Source organism: Protopterus annectens, chromosome 8.part0, assembly GCF_019279795.1.
Source record: "Protopterus annectens isolate FY-2018-M chromosome 8.part0, PAN1.0, whole genome shotgun sequence".
NCBI lineage: Eukaryota > Metazoa > Chordata > Ceratodontiformes > Protopteridae > Protopterus > Protopterus annectens.
The window spans coordinates 530350701-530372619 of record NC_056741.1 but is presented as its reverse complement, the minus strand read 5'-3'; the positions used below and the strand labels follow the sequence as shown (position 1 = coordinate 530372619).

At 44.4% G+C, this 21919-nt stretch overlaps 1 protein-coding gene across 1 annotated transcript in view; it reads right to left on the bottom strand.

The window, feature by feature from the left end:
* CERS2 (ceramide synthase 2) overlaps positions 1-21919 on the bottom strand; it is a 1576758-nt gene that overhangs the window by 1106245 nt on the left and 448594 nt on the right. The window contains exon 5 of the mRNA XM_044080039.1: positions 14252-14370. Within this exon, the coding sequence (XP_043935974.1) occupies positions 14252-14370 (119 nt within the window). The remainder of the gene's footprint in view (positions 1-14251; positions 14371-21919) is intronic.

Below are 21919 nucleotides of genomic sequence, written 5' to 3'. Positions count from 1 at the left end.
CATGGCCTCGAAGGCACCGGAGACCCGGGCCAAGGGTTCCACCGGTTCCGAAGACAGTAGTCTCCCCGGGCCCAGAACCACGGGCTCCGATCCACAGGACGGAGCTGAACTAACCTGCACCGAGGCACTGAGGGGAAGAGTCTGAACCGAAACTTCTGTTAGACTCTCCCCCCCAGAACAGATGAGAGACTGTCGGCTCAGAGACCCCTCGATGGGTGCCGAGGGTGTCGAGGTCAGTGGAGCTGAAAACACTAATGAAGGCCTCAGTCCCGGGGGGTTGTCAGGGGATCCTCGACTCCCGGCTCAGATGACTCGACGGGTCTCGGAGGAGGATCAAAAGATGGGACAGGAAGGGCCTCAAGTTTCGAAACCAACTGGGACGAAAAGTACAGTTTTGTACCTACCATAAATGTAGATGTCCGATAGATATGCAACTGCAGTCATAACATATGGGTTGTCCTGCCTCAGGCAGCCCTCGGTCGGCCGGATTCCAAAGTCTGGGTCCGACGTCGGCTGATGTCGCATTTCTCTCAGACGTCAGAGCGGCTGGAGTATATAAGCATCAGCCGACGCCATTTTCTTCAGTGTTTCTTGCCCCAGATGCCAGGTGCCCTCCAAGGAAGGCTGTAATCAAATTGGAAAACAGGATTCCAGATAAATAAGTAAGCAATAAACAGATACACCATAACAGATATCCCCAGCTAAGAGAAACAGGGATAGGAGTGGACCCAAGGCATAGAGGGGTATGGAGGGAGGGAAAATCCGACTGCAGTTGCATATCTATCGGACATCTACATTTATGGTAGGTACAAAACTGTACTATGTCCTTCAAGAATGCAACTGCAGTCATAACATATGGGTAGAATACCATAGCTTAGCTGGGGAAGGAGGAATGCTCTAGGAAAGAGATGGTGTGGCAATCAAACCCTGCAGGACTGCCGAAGCAAAGCCTGCTCTGGATCTGGAGTATAGAGGGAGATTGTAGTGTTTGGAGAATGTATGCACGGAGCTCCATGTAGCAGCTTCTAGAATGTCCTTTGTAGGCACCCCTCTTAAGAATGCTGTAGAGGTGGCTGTAGCTCTGGTGGAGTGTGGTCTGACATTGGCTGGAACAATCTTCCCATGGAAGGAATAACAAAATCTGATGCAATGTCCAATCCATTTTGAAATTGTCTGTTTGGAAATTGCTTTTCCTTGTACTCCAGGGGCGTAAGCTACAAAAAGCTGATCAGACTTCCTACTGGTCTTGGTTCTGCGAAGTTGTCTGTGAATGTCCAAGGTATGTAACAGTCTTTCCCCTTTGTTCTCAGGATTGGGGAAGAAAGCAGGCAGATGAATAGCTTGATTTAAAGAAACCCTAGATACCACCTTTGGCATAAAAGTAGGGTTGGTTCTTAAGGAGACCCTGTCTCGGTGAAAGATTATGAACGGTGGCATTGCCATTAGGGCCTGTAGTTCCGAAACCCTTCTTACTGAGGTAATTGCCAACAGGAAAGCTGTCTTCCATGAGAGAAATTGTAAGTCCACTGAAGCTGCTGGCTCAAACGGAGGTAGAGTCAGTTTTTCTAGGACAAAGTTGAGGTCCCAAGCTGGCACTGGAGCCTTTCTTGGTGGCTTAATGTTCTCGATTCCCCTGAGGAATTGCCTTAGCAAAGGATGTTTAAACACAGGCAGATCAGTGTTATATCTAGCTGAAATAGCTGAAGCATGTATCTTTATGGAAGAATATGAGAGTCCATTCTGTAGCATATCTGCCAAATATTCTAGGATGAGTGGGATGTTCAATAATGATGCATCATGTCCCTGGCTGGTATTCCAAATGCTGAATCTCTTCCATTTTGCTAAGTAAACCTTTCTGGTGGATGGTCTGCGAGCTTCTGTTAATATCCGCTGAACTTCCTTGGAGAGAGATAGATTGAAGTTATTCATGGGATCTCCCAGGCTGTTAGCTGCAGTGTCTGAAGGTTTGGATGCACTGTTTTGAAGTTGTGTTGAGTTAAAAGTAGGGGCCATTAGGGAAGGGCCCACTTCTTGTTGTGACATATGCTCCGTAGTAGTGGGTACCAGTGTTGTCTTGGCCAGTCTGGAGCTATTAGGATCCCCTTGGGTCCCTCTGCTTTGATCTTTAGTAATACTGTGGTCATCAGTGGCAGAGGTGGGAATGCATAGATTTTTAGGAAGTTCCAGTTGAATGAAAGAGCATCTATTTTCCAAGCTTGTGGATGGTATGTCCTTGAACAGAATTTTTGTAGATGATGGTTGAGGTGAGAGGCAAATAGGTCTACTTCTGGCCTGCCCCATGTTGAGGTGAGTTGTGTGAAGATCTTCGGGTGTAACCTCCACTCGTGTGGATCTATGAAATTCCTGCTTAGGCTGTCCGCCAGCACATTGTCTTTGCCTGGAACAAACTGGGATTGTAACTGTATGTTTAGGCTCAGTGATTTCTCCCAAAGATTCATTGTCAGTCTGCAAAGGGGGTAAGAATGGGTGCCCCCTTGCTTGTTTATATACCACATCACAGTGGTGTTGTCTGTCCGTATCAGTAAATGGCCTTGCTGAAGTTGTTGTCGAAAGGCCTCGATGGCATGCATTACTACCAGCATTTCCTTTTGGCTTATATGCAGATGTGTTTCCTTTGGAGACCATTGTCCTTGTATACATCTGCCTTCCATGTGCACCCCCCATCCAAGGTCTGAGGCGTCTGTGGTCATGGTCTGTGTTATCTGAGGTTTTTTGAATGACATTCCTGTGTTTGCCTGGCTTACCGAGGCCCACCATAGGAATTCCTTTTGTAGGCATGGAATGAGCGGTATGGTTGTCTCTAAGTTGTTGCTGTGCTGAGACCATAGGCTTTTTAGGTACCATTGAAGCTTTCTCATGTGTAGTCTTGCTAATGGAACCAGGAGAATGCAGGATGCCATGTAACCCAGGGCCTGTAGGAATCTCCTTGCAGTCATCTGGGTGAGTTTTGCCAAACCTTTGAAATAATGAGTTAACTTCTCTTGCTTGTCTTCTGTCAGGTAAGCCATTTGAGAGGCTGTGTCTAGATTGGCTCCTAAGAAGGTTATTTGCTGGGATGGTTGAAGTCTTGACTTTTGGAAGTTGACGTGCATCCCAGAGCCTGATGTAATTGTATGACATAGTTCAAGTTTTTTGTCAACATCAATTTATCGTCCGCTTGTATGAGGCAGTCGTCCAGGTACGGGTAAATTTGGATCCCCTGGAGCCTGAAATGAGCAATTACTGAAGCCAGGCATTTTGTGAATACTCTGGGCGCAGTAGATAAGCCAAATGGCAATGCTGAGAATTGATAATGCTCTGGCCCTGCAAGAAATCGGAGGTATCTTCTGCAGCTGTGTCTGATAGGGACATGTAGGTATGCCTCCTTGAGGTCCAGAGTAATCAGCCAAGACCCCTTGCCCAGCATGGGAAGGAGTTGCTGTAGAGTCAGCATTTTGAACTTTGGTACTATGAGAAAAGTGTTTAATGCGGACAAATCCAGTATTGGTCTCCATTGAGTTTCTTTTCTTGGAACAAGGAACAGTCTTGAGTAAAACTCCTGGCCTTGTTCTTGTTGTGGAACTCTTTCTATTGCTTTGATCTGAGCAAGCAGAGAAATTTGCTTGATAGCCTCTGCCCTCTGGTTTTGTGGTAGGTTTGGCATGCCTTGTTTTCTTGGTAAGGTATGAAAATGTAACCTGTAACCTTGGTCTATAATGTCCAAAATCCATTTGTCCTTTGTCAATCTGTGCCAATTGTCTGAAAACAGAGATAATTTTCCGTCCAAGGGAGCTTCTATTTGCTCCTTGGTCGGCGGACGTAGAGGAAAGTCATTGAGATTGTGCCTGTGGGGCAGGGGAGACCCCTGTGTCACTTCTTTGGTTTGCTGGCTGCCATTGTCGTCCCCTGTAAGGACCTCTGTATTGTCCTCTTCCTCGGCCACGCCTGTTTTTACCCCTTTGAAATTTTTCAGGATTAGGAAAGGACCAGTTTTTTGAAGGCCAATTCCTGCTGAATCTGGGGGGCTGAACCTGGAGGAAATCTTTGACCGTCTGAACTGATTTTGCTTTTTCCTCGATGGACTTTAACACATCTTTAGCATTAGCACCAAAAAGCTTGTTCTTTTCCAAGGGTGCATCCAGAAGTTTTGCCTTAACATGATCTGGTAGAGGTTGTTCTCTTAACCATGCATGTCTACGAATGACTGCCCCTGTCATAGCTGCCCTACATGAAGCTTCCAATGCATCATATCCACACTGCAGAAAGTGATTGCTGACTTGCTGAGAATTATGTACAGCTTCCTGCAAAGACTTCCTGTCTAAAGGATCAGGAGAGGCCAATGTTTTCTGTAAATCATCTAACAGGTAATCCTGATATTGTAACATGTGAAAGAGGCAATTCAAAGCTCTCATAGATAAAGTAGTGGAGGTGTAGACCTTTTTCCCCCATCTCTCTAATGACCTAGCTTCCCTGTTGGAAGGCAAGGGATTTTTAGAAGTGGAAGTTGAAACACCTTTAGGTCCCTGAGAAACAGTTTCTAAATCAACAGTATGGGCCCTGAATAAATGGGAATGTGTTTCTGGGACCCTGTAATATCTGTCTGGCTTGGCTGGAGCAGGAGGAAGAGAATCAGGGGTAACACTGGAGTCAGAATATAGATCATCCAAAACATCAAGCACAGGAGGAATAGCTAAGGGCCTGTGCTGGGGCTTTTTAAGGAAGGTTCGAAGGCGCTTTCTGGAATCAGAATATTCCTGGCCTTGCCACTTGAAATGTTCCCTCATGGTATGCAGAACTTCCCCAAAAGAAATATCCTCAGGAGGGAGGCCGAGGATGGAATCCTCTGCATCCGAGTCCTCATAGGTCTGGAAGAGCTCTTCCTGGCTATCGGAGTGGACAGAGTCCTCAGAATCTTCATCTGAAGGGATAGGGTCAGAGGGTTCAACCCGGGGCCTCTTATCAGAAGGAGGCTGGGATCCTCTCTCAGGATGGGCCTGTGAACCTCTAATCATGGAAATTAAGTCTGCGGCCATAGACATGATTTGTGTCTCAGGAGTAGGCTGAGGTAAGGCTTTAGCTGTAAGGTGCTTGGTCTTGCTGGCTGCCTTAGCCCGAGTGTAGGCCTTAATAGACATGGCCATAGAGGCCTGGCAGCTCCACGTGCAGGAATGACCTTATCTACAGCAATGGTCTCGGGCATTTCCTCGGTTTCAGTATCCGGAGGAAAATCTATAACTGGCGGAGTGGTATCCAGTATCGCAGTCGTTGATAATGCGGTGTCTTCGGTTCGGAGCGGTGGAATAACCGTCTCAGGGGGAACCTGGGCACTCCTGGTAGGTTTTGGCGTGGAGTCGGTGGTAGACACGGGCCGAGGATGTCGGTCCCGGTCTTTTCGTTTCTTGGGAGTTTGCGATGTCGGAAGTTCCGATGGCATTGTATAAGCAAATTTTTCGCCGAAAAAGTCTTCGGCGAACTCCGCCCGGCGCCTGAGAGTGCGCTTATTGAAACGAGCACAGGCGACACAGGCAGAGACGTCGTGGTCTGGGCCAAGGCAAGGAAGACAGTAAGAGTGGAAATCCTTATGAGGTATTTGTTTACCACAAGAAAGACAATTGTTAACTTTTTCAGTAATTTCTGACATCGGCTAAGGCAAGAAAAGGTCCCCAACGGGGTACTTAGCTTTTCTGATGACTTCGGATTCGAAGAATACAGGAGCTGACCGATCGGCACTTGCGAACTGCTTCTGCTTCGGGCACCGCGCGGCAAGAAAGACCGAAGAAAATGGTGTCGGCTGATGCTTATATACTCCAGCCGCTCTGACATCGGAGAGAAATGTGACATCAGCCGACGTCGGACCCAGACTTTGGAATCCGGCCGACCGAGGGCTGCCTGAGGCAGGACAATCCATATGTTATGACTGCAGTTGCATTCTTGAAGGACATCTGCAATTCGTTTGGATAAGGCAGTGTTCTCCATCGGTTTCTGCACCACTCTATCCACATCGGTGTCAGACGGCCTGGAGGAACGGGTCGAAGGGGCCGAAGAGGTCACCGAGTGAAGGATCGATGAAAGGGAACCTCTGACGCTGGCTCCAAGACCTGAACCTCGACTCGAGGCAGCATCTCGGTGCTCGGCTCCAAGGTCTGTGGAGCCAGCAACCTAATCTTAGAAGAGGTACTTTGAGCAGATGACCTGGGCTCAGATGCCTTCGAAGACTTCGACCCCTTTGAAGACTTCGATGATTGGTCTGCCTTTTCCAATGCCTTCTGAAACTCCGGCTTCAGGAGACCTCTCTCAACCAGTTTCCTGCGTCTCTCCATCATCACTCTGCCACTAAACGAGTGGCAGATGGAGCAATCCTCCTGAAGATGGAGAGGGCCCGACAGTAGACACAGGAAACATGGTTATCAGTTAAGGACATTTTCTGTCCACACTGGCAACGTTTAAAGCCAGATTTGGCTTTTTCCAACATTTTAAGCATAAAATAGTAAATACAACTATATGTATAAAACTACACAAAACTGCTACTAACACACACACAGCTACTATAATAACTACCGGTTAACTGGAGAAAAAAGGGATTACTAGTAAAAAATCTGAGAGCCCTGACAGAATAAAAAAATTGGCCTAAGGCCTAGGAGCAGCCGCTCCCACAATACGCTAACACTAATTTAAACTAATTTAAAACACACACACACAAATACTAATAATATGCTAATCCTAATAATAAACTTTAACAACTCTATTTTAGGAAAGTATATATATATATATATATATATATATATATATATATATATATATATATTATATATATATATAATATATAATATATATATATATAAGGCTCGAGCTCTCACTCGACGACGAGACCTGTTGCAGCAGCAAGCTAGATCTGAGGGTTAAGCAGCAGGGGATCATGGGACAGGGACTGTGCCTCGAGCTTCTCAGACGCAGAGCTTGGAATGTGGCTGACTCGGAGCCAAGGGATCGGTTCCGAACCCGTGCGTAAGAACAAAGGGCGAGATCGAACAACTTCACATGGTTAGTTTTTCTAAAACGTATTTCAGGTCCCAGGTTGGAGTGGAAGACCTTCTGGGAGGTCTGATATTAGAAGCCCCTCTGAGGAATTGTTTAATCAAAGGATGAGAGGATCAGAGAAGAGGGGTAAGGTTTGAATTGTAATGAGCAGAAATGGATGAGGCATGGATTTTAACAGAAGAGAAGGAGAGGCCACTTTTGAGCAACTCGGCTAAGTAATCCGAGATAAGAGGTATGTAAGGATGAGAGGGGTACTGGCCTCTCTGGACTGGCTCCAGGAGCAGAATAGTTTCCATTTCGCTGTGCAAGATTTTCTCGTGCTGGGCCTTCTGGCCTCTGAGAATGTCTAGGACCAGTTTGCTTAACAGGGACTCCTTGCTATCTTTTAAGGTATAAGCCATGCTGAAAGACAGAGTCTGCAAGTGTAGGTGCAGTATCTTCAGCCTCACCTGCATCAAGAGGTCTGAGATCAGGGGAACCTGGTTGGGGAGCTGTACGGTCAGGCTGCACTAAGGGGTACCAATGCTGTCTGGGCCAATCTGGGGCAATGAGGATGGCCTTTGGTCTCTCCTCCTTCATTCTGATTAGTACCTTGGGAATTAGGGGCAAAGGAGGGAATGCGTACACAAAGATGGAGTTCCAGGGAAAGGTCAAGGCATCTGCCTTCCACGCTAGGTGATTCTCTCTGGTACAGATCTTTTTGCAGCTGGTGGTTGAGATGCGAGGGAAAGAGATCCACCTTCAGAGTCCTCCACTCTGAAGTGATTTGCAGAAAGATTTCTCTGTGGAGCTGCCATTCATGGAGGTCCAGTAAATTTCTGCTTAGGTGGTCCGCCAGGGTGTTGACCCCTAGTAGGTATTGGGCAATTAGGTGTAGACCCATGGAGGTTGGCTGTCAGCCAGAGGCTCATGGCTGGCCTGCACAGAGGGTAAGACTGGGTCCCCCCGTTTGTTGATATACCACATTACTGTGGTGTCTGTTTTTATGCGGAGAACTCCTGGCCTGAGATGGGGTTTGAAGGATATCAGAGTCTTTTGTACTGCCATAACTTCTTTCTGATTGATGTGCAAGTGAAGGTGCTGGGCATCCCAAAGACCTTGGGTGCACCTGCCTGCTAGGTGAGCACCCCAAGCAATGTCTGAGGCATCGGTGGTGATGGTCTGGCGGTGGATGAAGGGAAGACGCTTGTTCTTTGCATAAGCTTCTGCCCACCAGAGAAACTCGCCCCTTATACATGGGATCAGAGGGACAAGGGTCTCTACAGAGTGCTGGCACCAAACGTTCTTTGGATACCACTGAAGTTTTCTCATGTGAAGCCTGGCCAGAGGAATTAGAAGGATGCAAGATGCCATGTATCCCAGGGCTTGCAGGAACTTCCTTGCGGGCAGGTGACTTCTCTAAGCCAGTTGGGTAAAGTAGAGAGGCAGGAAGCTCTGGTTTTCTCGGGATAGGAAGGCCATTTGGGATGTTGTGTCTAGCAGAGCTTCCAAGAAAATGATCTTCCTGGATGGAGTTTACTTTGATTTCTTCTCGTTGATGGTGAACCTTAGGGAGGTTAGGATGGATTTGACAAAGAAAAGGTCCTGGAGCAGCTTTTCTCTGCACTCCTGCCTGAATAAGGCAGTCATCCAGGTAAGGGTAAATCTGCATATTTCCCTGTTTGCAAAATGCTATGGCCGGGGCTAAGCATTTGGTGAATACTCTGGGTGCAGTAAATAAGCCAAAGGGCAGCACAGAGAACTCCAAGTGTTGTGATCCTGCTATGAAGCGCAGGACTTTCCTGCAGGACTCTTATGGGGATGTGGAGGTAGGCATCTTTTAGGTCTAGGGTCACTAGCCAGGCATTTTTTGTTAGCAATTTGAATCTGTGGACCACCAGGGAGGTGTTCAGAATGGATAGATCCAGGATGGGGCGCAAAGTGCCCTCTTTTTCTGGGAACAAGGAATAGTCTAGAATTAACCTCTCCCTGTTTGATCTGAGGGAGCAGATTCTACTGCCCCCTGGGATACGAAGGTTTGGACCGGTTTAAATGCCTCTGCCCACTGACTTGGAGGTAAGTCTGGGTACCCTGTTCATAGGTTCATACTAGGCTATCTGCCCTAGGGCACTTATAAGCCTAGCCAGAGTGTTTGGCTTTTGCCACCCATTTTACATTAATTTTGCTATGCCCATTTTCGAGGTTAGTACACTGTGCCTCTGTCTAACAGTGACACAGAAGTGATACCCGGGATAAACCTACGATTTCCCATCCACTCAAGTTTCCTCTTGAAGAGAGTCAATGAGGGACTCTGCCTAACCTGGACTGGGATTTTATTCCAGAGTGAAGGGAGCCTCTGGGTTATGACTCTGTCCCTCCAGCATGTCCTATTTATTTCAGTGCTGAGGTTTAAGTCTCTCGAGCACGTAGCTTGATGGGATTTGGATTTTTTGAGGTGCAGCATGTCCATTAATTCCGGGTTGGACATGGCTTTATACGTCAGGCACAGATCGCCTCTGAGCAGGCGGTATGCCACTGAGTAGAGCTGGAGTTTCTTTAACCGGGCAGCATATGGCATCTGTTTGAGCCCTAAGATCCTCTTGGTGAGGTACTTTTGGGGTATTTCCAGTTGCTGCAGGTGTCTGGTAAGGTACATCCCAAAAGGGGCATTGTACTCAATTATGAGCCTGATGAGGGATGAGTAAAGAGGCACGATGACCTCCCTGATCTAGATGTGAATCCCTTCATGATTAGGTGGGCTATATAAAATGTTTTTCTAACCACTTTGGCCACGTGGTTGTCAAATGAGAGATTGCTATCAACTTGGGTCCCCAGGTCCCTAATTACTTCTGTACTTAATGAATTACCACCTATGTGGTAATTTGTGGGCACTTTGTTTTTGCCAAAGGGGATGACTATACACTTTTTGGCGTTTAGCTTGAGGCCATGGCTCTGGCACTAGTTGTCTGTTTCTATGAGGCCCTTTTGGAGGATGCTTGTGTCGGCTGGAGAGTCTATTATGGCGCCCAGTTTGCAGTCATCTGTGAACTTAGTCAGCCACAGCCCTTCCGTGTTGGCCTGTACCTTCGAGAAATATATACCGAACAAGAGAGGTCCCAGGACTGAGCCTTGGGGGGCGCCACTTGTAACTGGTTTGGAGTCTGACATGGCTCCAGCAATTCTAACTATGGGGGTTCTGTCCTTCAGCCAGTTTGCAACCCATCTAGTGACATAGGGGTTTATATTTAAGCTGGTGAGCTTCTCTATAATGCCAGAGTGGGGTATTGTATCGAAGGCTTTTGCGAGGTCCAGGTAGGCTGTGTGGACCACCTTCCCCTCGTCAATGGCCTTGGTGACTTTTTCAAAGAAATCAACCAGGTTTAAGAAGCAGGATCTGCCCTTAAAGCCGAACTGGGTAGGATCCAGTGTCTGTAGGTCCCCAATATCTTTATTTATGAGGTCCATGATTGATCCTTTCCATAGCTTTGCAGACCAAGCTAGTCAGGCTTATGGGGCGAAAGTTTCCAGGATCCGTTGAGGCACCACCTTTGTGGAGAGGGACCACTGTTGCTGTACGCCACTCTTTGGGTACATATCCTGTAGTAAGGCTGAGACTGAACAGTAGTTTTATGTTTGGGTTTAGCTCTTCTTGGAGTTCATGTAGGACGCAGCCCGGGATACCGTCTGGTCCCATTGATGCTGTGTTTTCTGCTTTGGAGAGGGCAGCTCTTACCTGAGCATCTGAGATGTCAGGGGGGCAGCACTCTGCTGGGATAAATATTTGCCCTTTTGGTGGGGGGGGTTTGCGCTGAACCTGTCAGCTAGGATGTTGGCAATGTCTGTGGGTTCGGTGTATTTTTTTTTGTCATTTTGGACTAATTCTGAGCATATCTGGGAATTCCCACCCAGGTTCCTAACATAACTAAAGAAAGCCTTGTAATTAGTTCAATGAAAGAATTTGTATCCTTGAAAAATTATCTTTAAGACCCACTGGCCCTTCTGTTACAGAAAGCCAATTTTCTTTGAAGAGGGAGAGCCTTCCTCCTAGTTTTTGATGAGTGAAGGGAGGACAGAGGGAGGGGGGAGTCATTGTGAGTTTTTGCCATAGAAGGGTTGCTTAGAACTCCTTGCCTTTGGGGCTGAAGTGGTCCATTGTTTGCTTCTCTGCTGGCTCTGGGATAGGGGGCTGGATGGTCTTGTCCCTGCGGGGCTTACCTTGGCCCTGTCTGCTAGGTGCAGGGAATGACCAGTGCTAAGAGGGAAAGCTCCTGCTGAGCCTGGAAGGTTGAACCTGAAAGAAATCCTTTACTGTTTGCATAGATTTTCATTTGTCTTCCATCTTTTTAAGCACCTCTTCTGCTTTTACTCCATAAAAGCACTCCCTATCTAGGGGTGCATCAATATGTTTAGACTTGACATGATCAGGGAGAAGTTGTTCCTTCAGCCATGCATGTCTTCTAATGATAGATCATGTCACTGCTGCCTTGCTAGAGGCATCTAGGGCATCATATCCACAATGTAATGAGTGGCGACTTGACAAGTAGAGCATAGAAAAAAAATCTAACTCTCTTGAATTGGTACGGTCAAGAAAGGTAGAAATCTTTTGTTTTAATAGTTCCAAAGTGTGTTGCTGATATTTTAACATATGGAACTGACAACTGAGTGCTGTGATAGCTAAAGTTGCAGAGGTGTACACTTTTCTACCCCATCTGCCCAGAGCTCTGGAGTCCCTGTCAGAAGGAATAGGATTCTTGGTGGAACTACACTTCGCTCTTTTAGGTCCCTGAGTAATGACCTGTGGGTCTGCAGCAGGATTTCTGTACAAGTAATTATGAGAATCCAGTACCCTGTAATACCAGTCGAGTTTACTGGGAGCAGGTGGGAGGACATCAGGGGATAAGCTGGATTCATGGAAATCATCCACCACTTCTAAAATAGGGGGGATGGCCAGGGATCTGTATTGGGGCAGGTCACGAAACTCTCCAAGTTTTTTCTTAGACTGGTAGAAGTCCTGAGATTCCCATTGGAAATATTACCCAAGGGTGTGAAGGGTTCCCCCAAAGGAAAGGTCTTCTGGTGGGGAGGCAGAACAAATGGACTCCTCTGCATCTGAATCCTCACAAGCAGTCAGAGGTTGCTGTTCCTCTTCAAAATCTGAATAATCAGATTCCCAAAATCATGTTCTGTCAATTTCTGGGGAAGTGTGCCTTTTCCTTTTAGAAGTTGTGGCTTGACTACCCCGGATAAGGGAGAGGAGATCTTCCACCATTTTAAGCTTTTGTGCTTGGGGAGGTGGGGGGTGGTGGAGCATGAGCAAGATGGTGGTTAGAAGCAGATTTTATAGGAGTAGCCCGGCTTCTAAGCCTGAGAGAACCTGTCAATCTGAGAGAAACGGTAGTCAGATGGGAAGACTTTTTTGTCTAGATTCAGTAGTACGAAAGGCCTCAGAAGCTGGTGCCTGCGTCGTGGTTCCGGACCCAACAGAGGCAGAGACAGCCAAAGGCTCGGAAGACAAAGATTTCTGTGACATACCAGACTTCGAAAGAGTCTTGGTAGAGGCCTGAGTAGATATCGATCGGGCCTCCAGGGCCGCAAAAGTGCCTACTGAATTCCGGAGAACTGACGACCTGCTTAGCAGTAGCATCGTCGGAAGGCTTAGCCTTGTGTGGTCTGTCTCTGTCTTTATCTCTGCGTTTTTTCGCAATGTCCATGGACTGTTTGCTGACAGATGCCATATTGGAATGCAAAGATGGAACATGAAAAAAACTGTCTATGAAAAGAGCTCTACGGAAAACGGCTCTCGCATTAGGGGGGCACAGAACTGGCAACAGGGGACATCATGGTCGGGACCTAAACAAGTGATGCAGTATGAATGGAAGTCTCTGTGTGGGATCTACTTTCCAGAGGCGAGAAACTTAACTTTTTCGGACATTGGTTAGTGCAAGAAAAAAGGGTCCCCAACGGGGTACTTAGCTTTAGACATTTTCAGCTGAAATTCGAACTCTGGTAGCAACCGACCGACACTCGTGTGAACTGCTTCTGCTACGGGCTCCACAGCAAGAAAGACTAATGTAATGACGTCGGCTGCCTTGCTTTATAGCACTGATGCCCTGACTTCAGACTACAGTTGACTGCAGCTGACGTAGAAAAACACTGACTCTGCTATTCGGGCCGTCTAAGGGCTACCACAGCAGGGATAACCCACAGGTGATGACTGCAACAGTGAAACACGGAGATCATCAATGTGGAAGGATCATACCCAGACAGTTCCAATATAGCAGGAGCAATGGGATTCATAAAAAATAAATTACAGCTGTATTTAAATAAGTGACCTATACATGACTCTGTATGAACTGCAGGAGTCATTAATTCTGTGTACATTGTGGGTGCTGCAAAGAGCACTTTTGGCCAAAGATTGAAATAATACTAATTTCAATCATTGACTTGGGAATGGGGTCCATTCCTGTCATGGTATCAAAACCCAAAAGTCTTGGAGAAATTAAAAAAAAAAAAAAAACACTGTAGCTGGTATAGCTCACATGACATCTAACCAACAATTCAACCTTGGGCTCGCAGACCAAATGTGAAGTACAACCAAATAAAATTCAGGAATACCTGCATAAAGCAACATCAGCTATAACCATGCATCCATAACCAACTTAACTTCATGTGGTGCATCCACACCTAAATTGTGGTGTAGTTAAGCTGTTAAATGAATCTTATCTAATGTTAATGTGAAATAACTCATTTAAAAAAAATCACAGTATGAACACTTCTACAGCTGTAAAAAAGTATTAAACATACATAAAAGTCAAATAAAATGTGCAGATTTAAATGGCTGCCTCCAGTAGTTGGATATTCTGACCATATGTGCTCATAACATTACCCATTTTATCAAGTGCATAGGATAATTTCATTCAGGGTCAAATTTTTCTTTTGATTTTTTTCCAACAAAAATGGCATAAGCTCAATATTCCAGTTTGTTCTGTGTATTAATATTTCACATTCCATTGAAAAGCAAACACAGCAAAACCTACTGCACTCTTGTATCAAGCAATGGAAAATGAGTGTCTTAAAGAAACTGTGAAAATCTCATAAGTAGTGTTCGAGCCTGACAGAGTACATGCTGAAGCTACGCAATCAATGCTAAATCATACCAATTACATGACTGAAATGCCTGAAATGGTGTCAAAACACTATGACCTGCATACTGTCCTTCCCATATGTTCCTTACCTGGCTTCTCGGAACTTTTTGAGCATGCTTGGTCTATCTTGGTTGCGTCTTCTACGAAACCATCTCTCAACTTGTCGGACACTGCAACTGCTTTTTTTAGACAAAGCCTCAATGTCAATCTAAAAGTACAGGATAAAGATGTTAGCTGTATGGTGTAAAAAGGAAAAAAAATAACCCTTCACACTCAGTTTTATTCTTCTCCTTATTAGCATGGAATGTTGCAAACCTAGCAAATGAAATACTATAAAAATTCAACTACCTTAAAGTTCATTGGCCAGGTTCTGAAGCATCCTGCTTTCACATTCACTTCACCTTATACTCCTATTGTTACTGGTGCAAGTGATTTTCCAAAAAAAAGTGATTATACTACTTTTCTATACTTTTATTGTTTACTCAGTTCTTTTCTACAGCCACACTCAAAATATGTCACGGCAGACAGTGGTCGACTTGCATGAATTGCTATGCATTGTGGGCAAGAACAAATAACCCCTTTCAGCCTACTTACATTTTGGTGTCACTACATCATTACTTGTTACTCTGCAAGATAAGGTGTTAAGCTGCAATACTCAGTTAACTAGTTTTTCTTGAAAGAAAGAAACGCCTACCGAGACATTTACCAAGCAAATACAGCAGTCTATGTTTTAATTTAGGTAGTGAGGCACTATGGGTTCAGTCTTTCATGATGTGATAGGAGTTTTTCAGGTCCAAGAAAAAATTCAGGGCCTGCCCTTATAGATAAAATAAAATGCAAAAATACACTTTCTGTATAAAAACAGCATAATCTAGCATTAAATATAAAGAAATTAGACCCAACTAAGAGTTTGGAACTTTTATTTGCCACAGAATATGACCAATACACTTTAAATATGAAAGGCCAAAAAACAATGAGAATTTTAAAATGCACAACTTTTTTAAGCAGGTCTCAAGGCTATTGTCTGGATATGCAGCTAAAAGGAAGGATGAGCATCAATAAATTAGATCATTCGAGTTTGATGGAATTACGTGCAAAAAAATTGTGGGGGATGCCTAACCAGATGTATAAAGGAATAAAGCTCTATTACACTCTGAATCCCCTCTTTGATTAGTGGCATGGCAGTCAGCAAGATTGTGCAGGGAAGGATGTTGGTGAGCAGCTGATGTCAGCTTGCCTATCCAATGGGTGGGAGATGTTCCAACTTGCTGCAATAGCAGTATATAAAGGACAAGGTGTACTGTGTGCAACAATGAGCCTATAACATCCACACTGCTTAGCAGTGCATTGCTTAAGCAGGAGACACTGCATGTGAGGTAGCATGCATGCATCTTCGGACAAGGCAGCACTTACACAGCATGCAAACTACCGAGAGGGAGAGACAGTAGTAAGCAGCATCAGTAAACTGAACTGCGCCACAGCACCAGACACTCACATGAGGAGAATGATTAGGCTTTTTAGGGCTACGACCCTGGTCAGTGAGCTTGGCTCTCATCATGAAGAGTTAACCAAAAGGAAGGGGAAAACACTGGGTGGATCCTACAGGGGGAAAAGAGCTGTTCTGGAGCTTCTGAATAACTTTTTAAGACAAAACCTAAGATTATAAGTCAAAAGACTAATTTAGTGGAGCATGGGACAGCAGAAAGATAGGACAAGAAGCATAGCTGGAAGACATGGCAATGACAGCTGATTTTGGGCAACCTGTATCTATCAGACAGTTCTACCAGCCCACTGATGCTATTTTGTTAGTGAATTCAATTGTACACATGTTTGTACACCAATTTAGCAGCAGACAGTTTTCTTGAGTAGCCTTCTAAATCCTCCATGCGTGCTCAAATAAATATCCATAACAATTTCAAGATTTCATTACACTTGCTCTGAAACTACATCTGGCAAATACAGTAAAATATACTGTAGATTAAATGTATATGCAAGTTAGGCCCAGTATGGAAAGACCATTTTACTTAACAGAGGCTTGTCGCTCATAACATCCAACATGGCTGTGCACATCAGGCAATAAGTGCAGCAGTCATCACAAGCATAAGTGTCAATAATTAAAGGAATTAAGGCATTCAGTGAAGATAATTTTTAATGCCAAAACTCCCATTAAAAGGATGCAAACTGTCATACATCTTAAAAGCTGATGTGTTTTAATCAGCAATAACCAATATTCCATTTTCTTGGCTTTGAAATGTGAGATTAGTAACGGACAGTGCACCATCACCATGCTGGACTTGCAGTAGAGGTAGGAGTGGCCAAGTACAAAGTGCTATTAACAAGTCTTGGCCAGGAGGCTGAATGGGCTGCTCTCCAGGTTTCATCAAGCTTTACGCATGATTTGGCTTACTGAGTGGAAGAAGGGCAGTACTGTACACCCAGATCACACAAGGTGGTTGCCAGATTTGTACCCATCTCTCTCTCTGTGCCCCAAGACAACTGCAGGATGGATACAAATTCAAGCCCTTCATATTTGAGGTAAAGTCACAACCCAAGAGAACCAGAAGGCCATCTCAAAAATGGACTTTCCTCTCTCAAAAATGGACTTTCCTCTGAAAGAGTTTGCCTGATATTTGCCCTCCATTTCCTTAGCTTTTTTGAATATGCTCTAGCAAAGACCTGGGGCTGTGTGGGAGTTTCCAAATTCCTGTGCTGGGCATTTTCAACATTTAACATTCTACACAGAAGGTAGCCAGGAACTTCTCTTACTTATGTCTGTATGTGATCGCATTACATCACTGGCATCAAGGCAATACTTGGTCATCTCCTCCAAGACAGTGACTGGTTCATTAGCTGGCAGCCATGAACATGTTTAGAAGGTTTTGGTTCATTCAGCATTGAACATGGGAACTTCTGGTGTGTATCTGTGGGTCAGACTGAAATGGAATCTAGTTGTGGTGAATGTCCTTGTTAATTTTAGTTTGGGAGACAAAAAGCATTGAAAGCCCCATCACCTTTTTTCTCTCTCTCTCAGCTACAGAAAGGAGAGGCTATAATATGCTTGTAATACATGCGAACATTAAAACCAAAACACCACTGTAGCCACTGGAGAACGCCACTAAATGAATGATAAACAATAATCCAATCGGCTCTTATGAATTGCAAGATAAACAACTTCAGTTCATGTAATGCTTCTACTTCTTGATCAGTCAAGTTGTAAAATCTAAACTCAATTTTACACTAACTTTTATTTTTTTCACATTCTTCTTCAAACGTTCTAATAGTGTGGTTTAAACATGGATGATAATAATAAAAAAAAAAACTGTTTAAGTGTTACAGTGTAAAACTGAATTAAAATTTTACAACATGACTAATCGAGAAGTAGAAGCATTACATGAACTGCAAGATAAAAACTTTGGTTTATGACAGCCAATAAAGGAGGGTAGTTGCTTATAATGAAATGAATGTAAATACAAAGAGAGGCTAAATATGTTACACACACATGAATATTTAGAAGTACAAATGATACAATTAAAAGTTATGTTTCGATAAGCCATCGATATGAACTTTTAATGATGGCTACATCACATATAACATGCAAGATTTTATGAATATTGAACATCCAAGTGTAGGTATTCTTTTTGGGATACTTAATTACACAAAAATGTTAGCAACACTCCTTTTCATCCCACTGTATCAACACCTAACAATATTTGTGACAGAATAGCAATATTTCTACATAGTATTTTTAAACCTACAGTGCAAACAACTAGAGTCTTACTTAAGGGACTCTTGGGATTTTTCAGTTAAGTTAAAATACTTTGATATAAGTTATGAATATAAACATGAAAATATTAGTTTTATTACTATAGATATAAATTCCCTTTTTACTTGTATACCTCATTAAGAGGGTGCAGATGCACTAAGGAAATATCTGACTAATTTCTGTTCTTTCAGCTGACAAAATCTACACTTGTTGCACTTTAACGGAAACTGATTTAGAACATAACTATTTCATACTTGATAAAAATAACAAGCAAATTACAGGAGTGGCAAATGGGGGCTAGTGTGGCTCCATTTGCCAATTTTGTATTGGGATAGTGGGAAAGTACAGTTGTGTACCTACCATAAATGCAGATGTTCGAGTGTATTCACTGTTGCAGTCATTACACTTGGGTTAACCTGCTGGCAGGCGACCCACAGTCGGCCCGAGTTCCAAAGTGTTGGTCCGGCATTGGTTGCTGTCGCCTCTTCCCAGTCAGTGCACCAGGGGTATAAAAGTTGCAACAGACGCCATTTTCTTCAGTTTTTCTTGCCCCAGATGTCAGGTGCCCCCAGATAGGAAGGCTGAAAAGATAAAAATATGCCAAAAAAACATGCATATATTACTATAAACATTTCCTTCATCTACATGCAAATGCACCACATAGGTTGTATAGAATTGAGAAGTACAGAATGGTCCCAGCAAAGAAAAGGGGGATGGTGGGTGGGTAACCCGGACTGCAACAGTGAATACATTCGAACATCTACATTTGTGGTAGGTACACAACTGTACTATGTTCGTGTTTCAATGTTGCAGTCATTACACTTGGGTAGAATCCCAAAGCTGAGGTAGGGTGGCTGGGTCTAGATTGGATTTGGCGAGGCTAACAAGCCCTGCAGAACTGCAGTGGCAAAGCCTGCTCTGGATTTGGAGTAGAGAGGTAGGTGGTAGTGCTTGGTAAAAGTGTGCACTTAGCTCCAGGTTGCAGCTTCTAAAATGTCTTTGGTTGGTACTCCTCTGAGGAAAGCTGCTGAAGTGGCTGCTGCTCTGGTAGAATGAGGCCTAATGCCCTTAGGCACAGATTTGCCATGTTGTGCATAACAGAAGCGGATGCAGTGTCCTATCCATTTGGAGACTGTCTGCTTTGTAATAGGCTTTCCTTGTGATCCTGCAGCATACGCTACAAACAGTTGCTCAGTTTTTCTGAAAGCTTTTGTTTTGTCCAAGTAAAATCGTAGCTGCCTGTGTATATCCAAAGCGTGCAGAAGTCTTTCCCCTTTATTCTGGGGATTTGGGTAGAAAGTAGTTAATGAATGGTTTGGTTTAAGGCCACATCGGAGACCACTTTTGGCAAAAATGTTGGGTTTGTCCTAAGAGAAACCCTGTCCTGATGAAAAATGAGGAAAGGTTCCACAGCGATCAATGCCTGTAACTCTGAGATTCTTCTTGCTGAAGTTATTGCTAGGAGCAGAGCCGTTTTCCAGGACAAGAATTTTAGATCAGCTGTGCTGGCTGGTTCAAATGGGGGCAGTGTTAGTTTTTCTAAAACAAAATTGAGGTCCAAAGTAGGTACTGGTGCTCTCCTAGGGGGTCTTGTATTCTTTGCCCCTCTGAGGTACTGTCGTAGTAGAGGATGTGAAAAAATAGGAAGATCCGTATTGTAATGAGCTGAAATGGCAGAAGCATGGATTTTAATAGATGAAAAAGATAGGCCTTTGTCCAACATCTCAGTTAGGTATTGCAAAATCTGAGGTATATTAGGGACCAGTGGTTCAAGCCCTTGAGCCTGGTTCCAAGCACATAATCTCTTCCATTTTTCTGCATAAGATTTCGTAGTGCTGGGCCTCCTGGCTTCCAAAATTACATCCATAACAGCTTTAGAGAGAGGTGCTGTCTGAGTGGCTACATTACCTGCCATGCTGCCAGGTTTAAGGTTCTGAGTTAATTGTGCAGAATCTGATTGTTCTGTTGTGTCAGAAGATGCGGGATTTAAGGTAGAGGCCAAGGTGGGCCTTGGGACAAAGTCTTTAGGATTGGGTACCAGTGCTGGCGTGGCCAGTCTGGTACAATCAGGATCATTTTTGGCCTCTCTTGTCTAACTTTTAGAAGTACCTTGGTGAGAAGAGGCATCTGAGGGAAGGCATAGACTGTCAGGCCTTTCCAGCTGAATGACAGAGCATCCACTTTCCATGCTTGAGAGTGATAAGTCCTTGTGCAAAATTTCTGTATTTGGCAATTGTGAGGGGAGGCAAAAAGATCCGTGTCTGGGCGTCCCCATTCCTTTGTTATGTTGAACACTTGTTGATTTAGCTTCCATTCATGGGGATCAATGAGATTTCTGTTTAGTTCGTCTGCCAGTGTATTTTTTGCTCCTGGCAGGAATTGTGCTTGCAGATGTACCTGGTAGGTCAGTGCTGTGTTCCACAAAGTCATGGTTTGTCTGCATGGGGGTAGGAATGTGTGCCCCCTTGCTTGTTTATATACCACATAACTGTGGTATTGTCCATCTTTATTAATAGTAGTCCTGGATGTATTAGGTCCTTGAAGGCTGTCAGGGCATTCTGTACAGCTAGCATCTCTTTTTGACTGATGTGAAGATGCATTTATTCCTTGGGCCACGTGTCCTGAATACATTTTTTCTGCCATATGTGCTCCCCAGGCATAATCCGATGCATCCGTTATGGTCTGCCTGGCTGTAGGCAAGGTGAAAGGCTGCCCCTTGCTGTGACAATGCTGAGTCCAAACACTTCTTAGATACCATTGTAGTTTCCTCGTATGTAGTTTTGCATATGGAATTAGTAGAATGCAGGATGCCATGAAATCCAGGGCCTGCAGATTTTTTCTTGCAGGGAGCTGGGTCTTTGTTGCCTTCATTTGAAAGTAATGAGTCAGTTGCCTTTGTCTGGTGTAAGATAAGCCATCTGGTTAGTTGTATTTAAGCTTGCACCCAGGAATATTATCTCTTGAAAGGGCACTAGTTTTGATTTCTTTTCGTTTACTGTGTACCCTAGGCAAATTAGCAAGCTTTTTACAAACGCCAGGTGCTTTAGAAAAATGTCCTTGCTCTCTGCTTGAACAAGGCAATCGTCCAAGTAGGGATATATTTGAATTCCTTTGTCTGCAAAATGCAATTACTGGTGCCAGGCATTTTGTGAAGACCCTGGGCGCAGTAGATAAGCCAAAGGGCAGTGCAGAGAATTGGAAATGCATTGAGCCTGCTATAAATCTGAGGTATCTTCTGCATGATTGTCTGATTAGGATGTGCAGGTCTGCCTCCTTGAGATCCAAAGTAACTAGCCAAGCCTCCTTGACAAGCATGGGCAGAAGTTGAAGTGTTAACATTTTGAATTTTGGAATATCCAGGAAAGTGTTTAGGATGGACAGGTCCCAGTATTGGTCTCCAGGCTTTGTCTTTTCTGGGTACTAAGAAAAGTCTTGAGTAAAATTCTTGTCCCTGTTCTTCCTGTGGAACTTTTTGAATAGCTCCCATATCCATAAGAGCCGCAATCTGTTTTTGTGTCTCTGCCCATTGGTTTTGTGGCAGGTTTGGCATACCTTTTGGTTTTGGAAGCGTGTAGAAGTGGAACCTGTACCCCTGAGAAACAATATTCAGCACCCATTGGTCTTGGGTGATCATATGCCAATTTTTTGAGAAAAGTGCTAGCTTTCCCCCTAGGGGTGCTGTCAACTGGCAAGAGCTTGGCATTTGTAGAGGGAAGTCATTGTGACATTCCTATAAGGTTGTGATTTGTCTTCTCCTTTGGGGGCTGAAGCACCCCATTGTTTAGGTCTGTAGGAGCCTTGGGGCTGAGATCTGCCTCTTGGGCGTCTATCTGCCTCTTTGCGGCACTGGAAAGGACCAATTTTTTGAAGGCCAGTTTCTGCTAAATCTAGGTGGTTGAACCTGTAAGAAATCTTTCACCGTTTGCATTGACTTTGCTTTATCCTCCATTTTCTTTAACACCTCTTCTGCCTTAACACCAAACAAAGTATCATG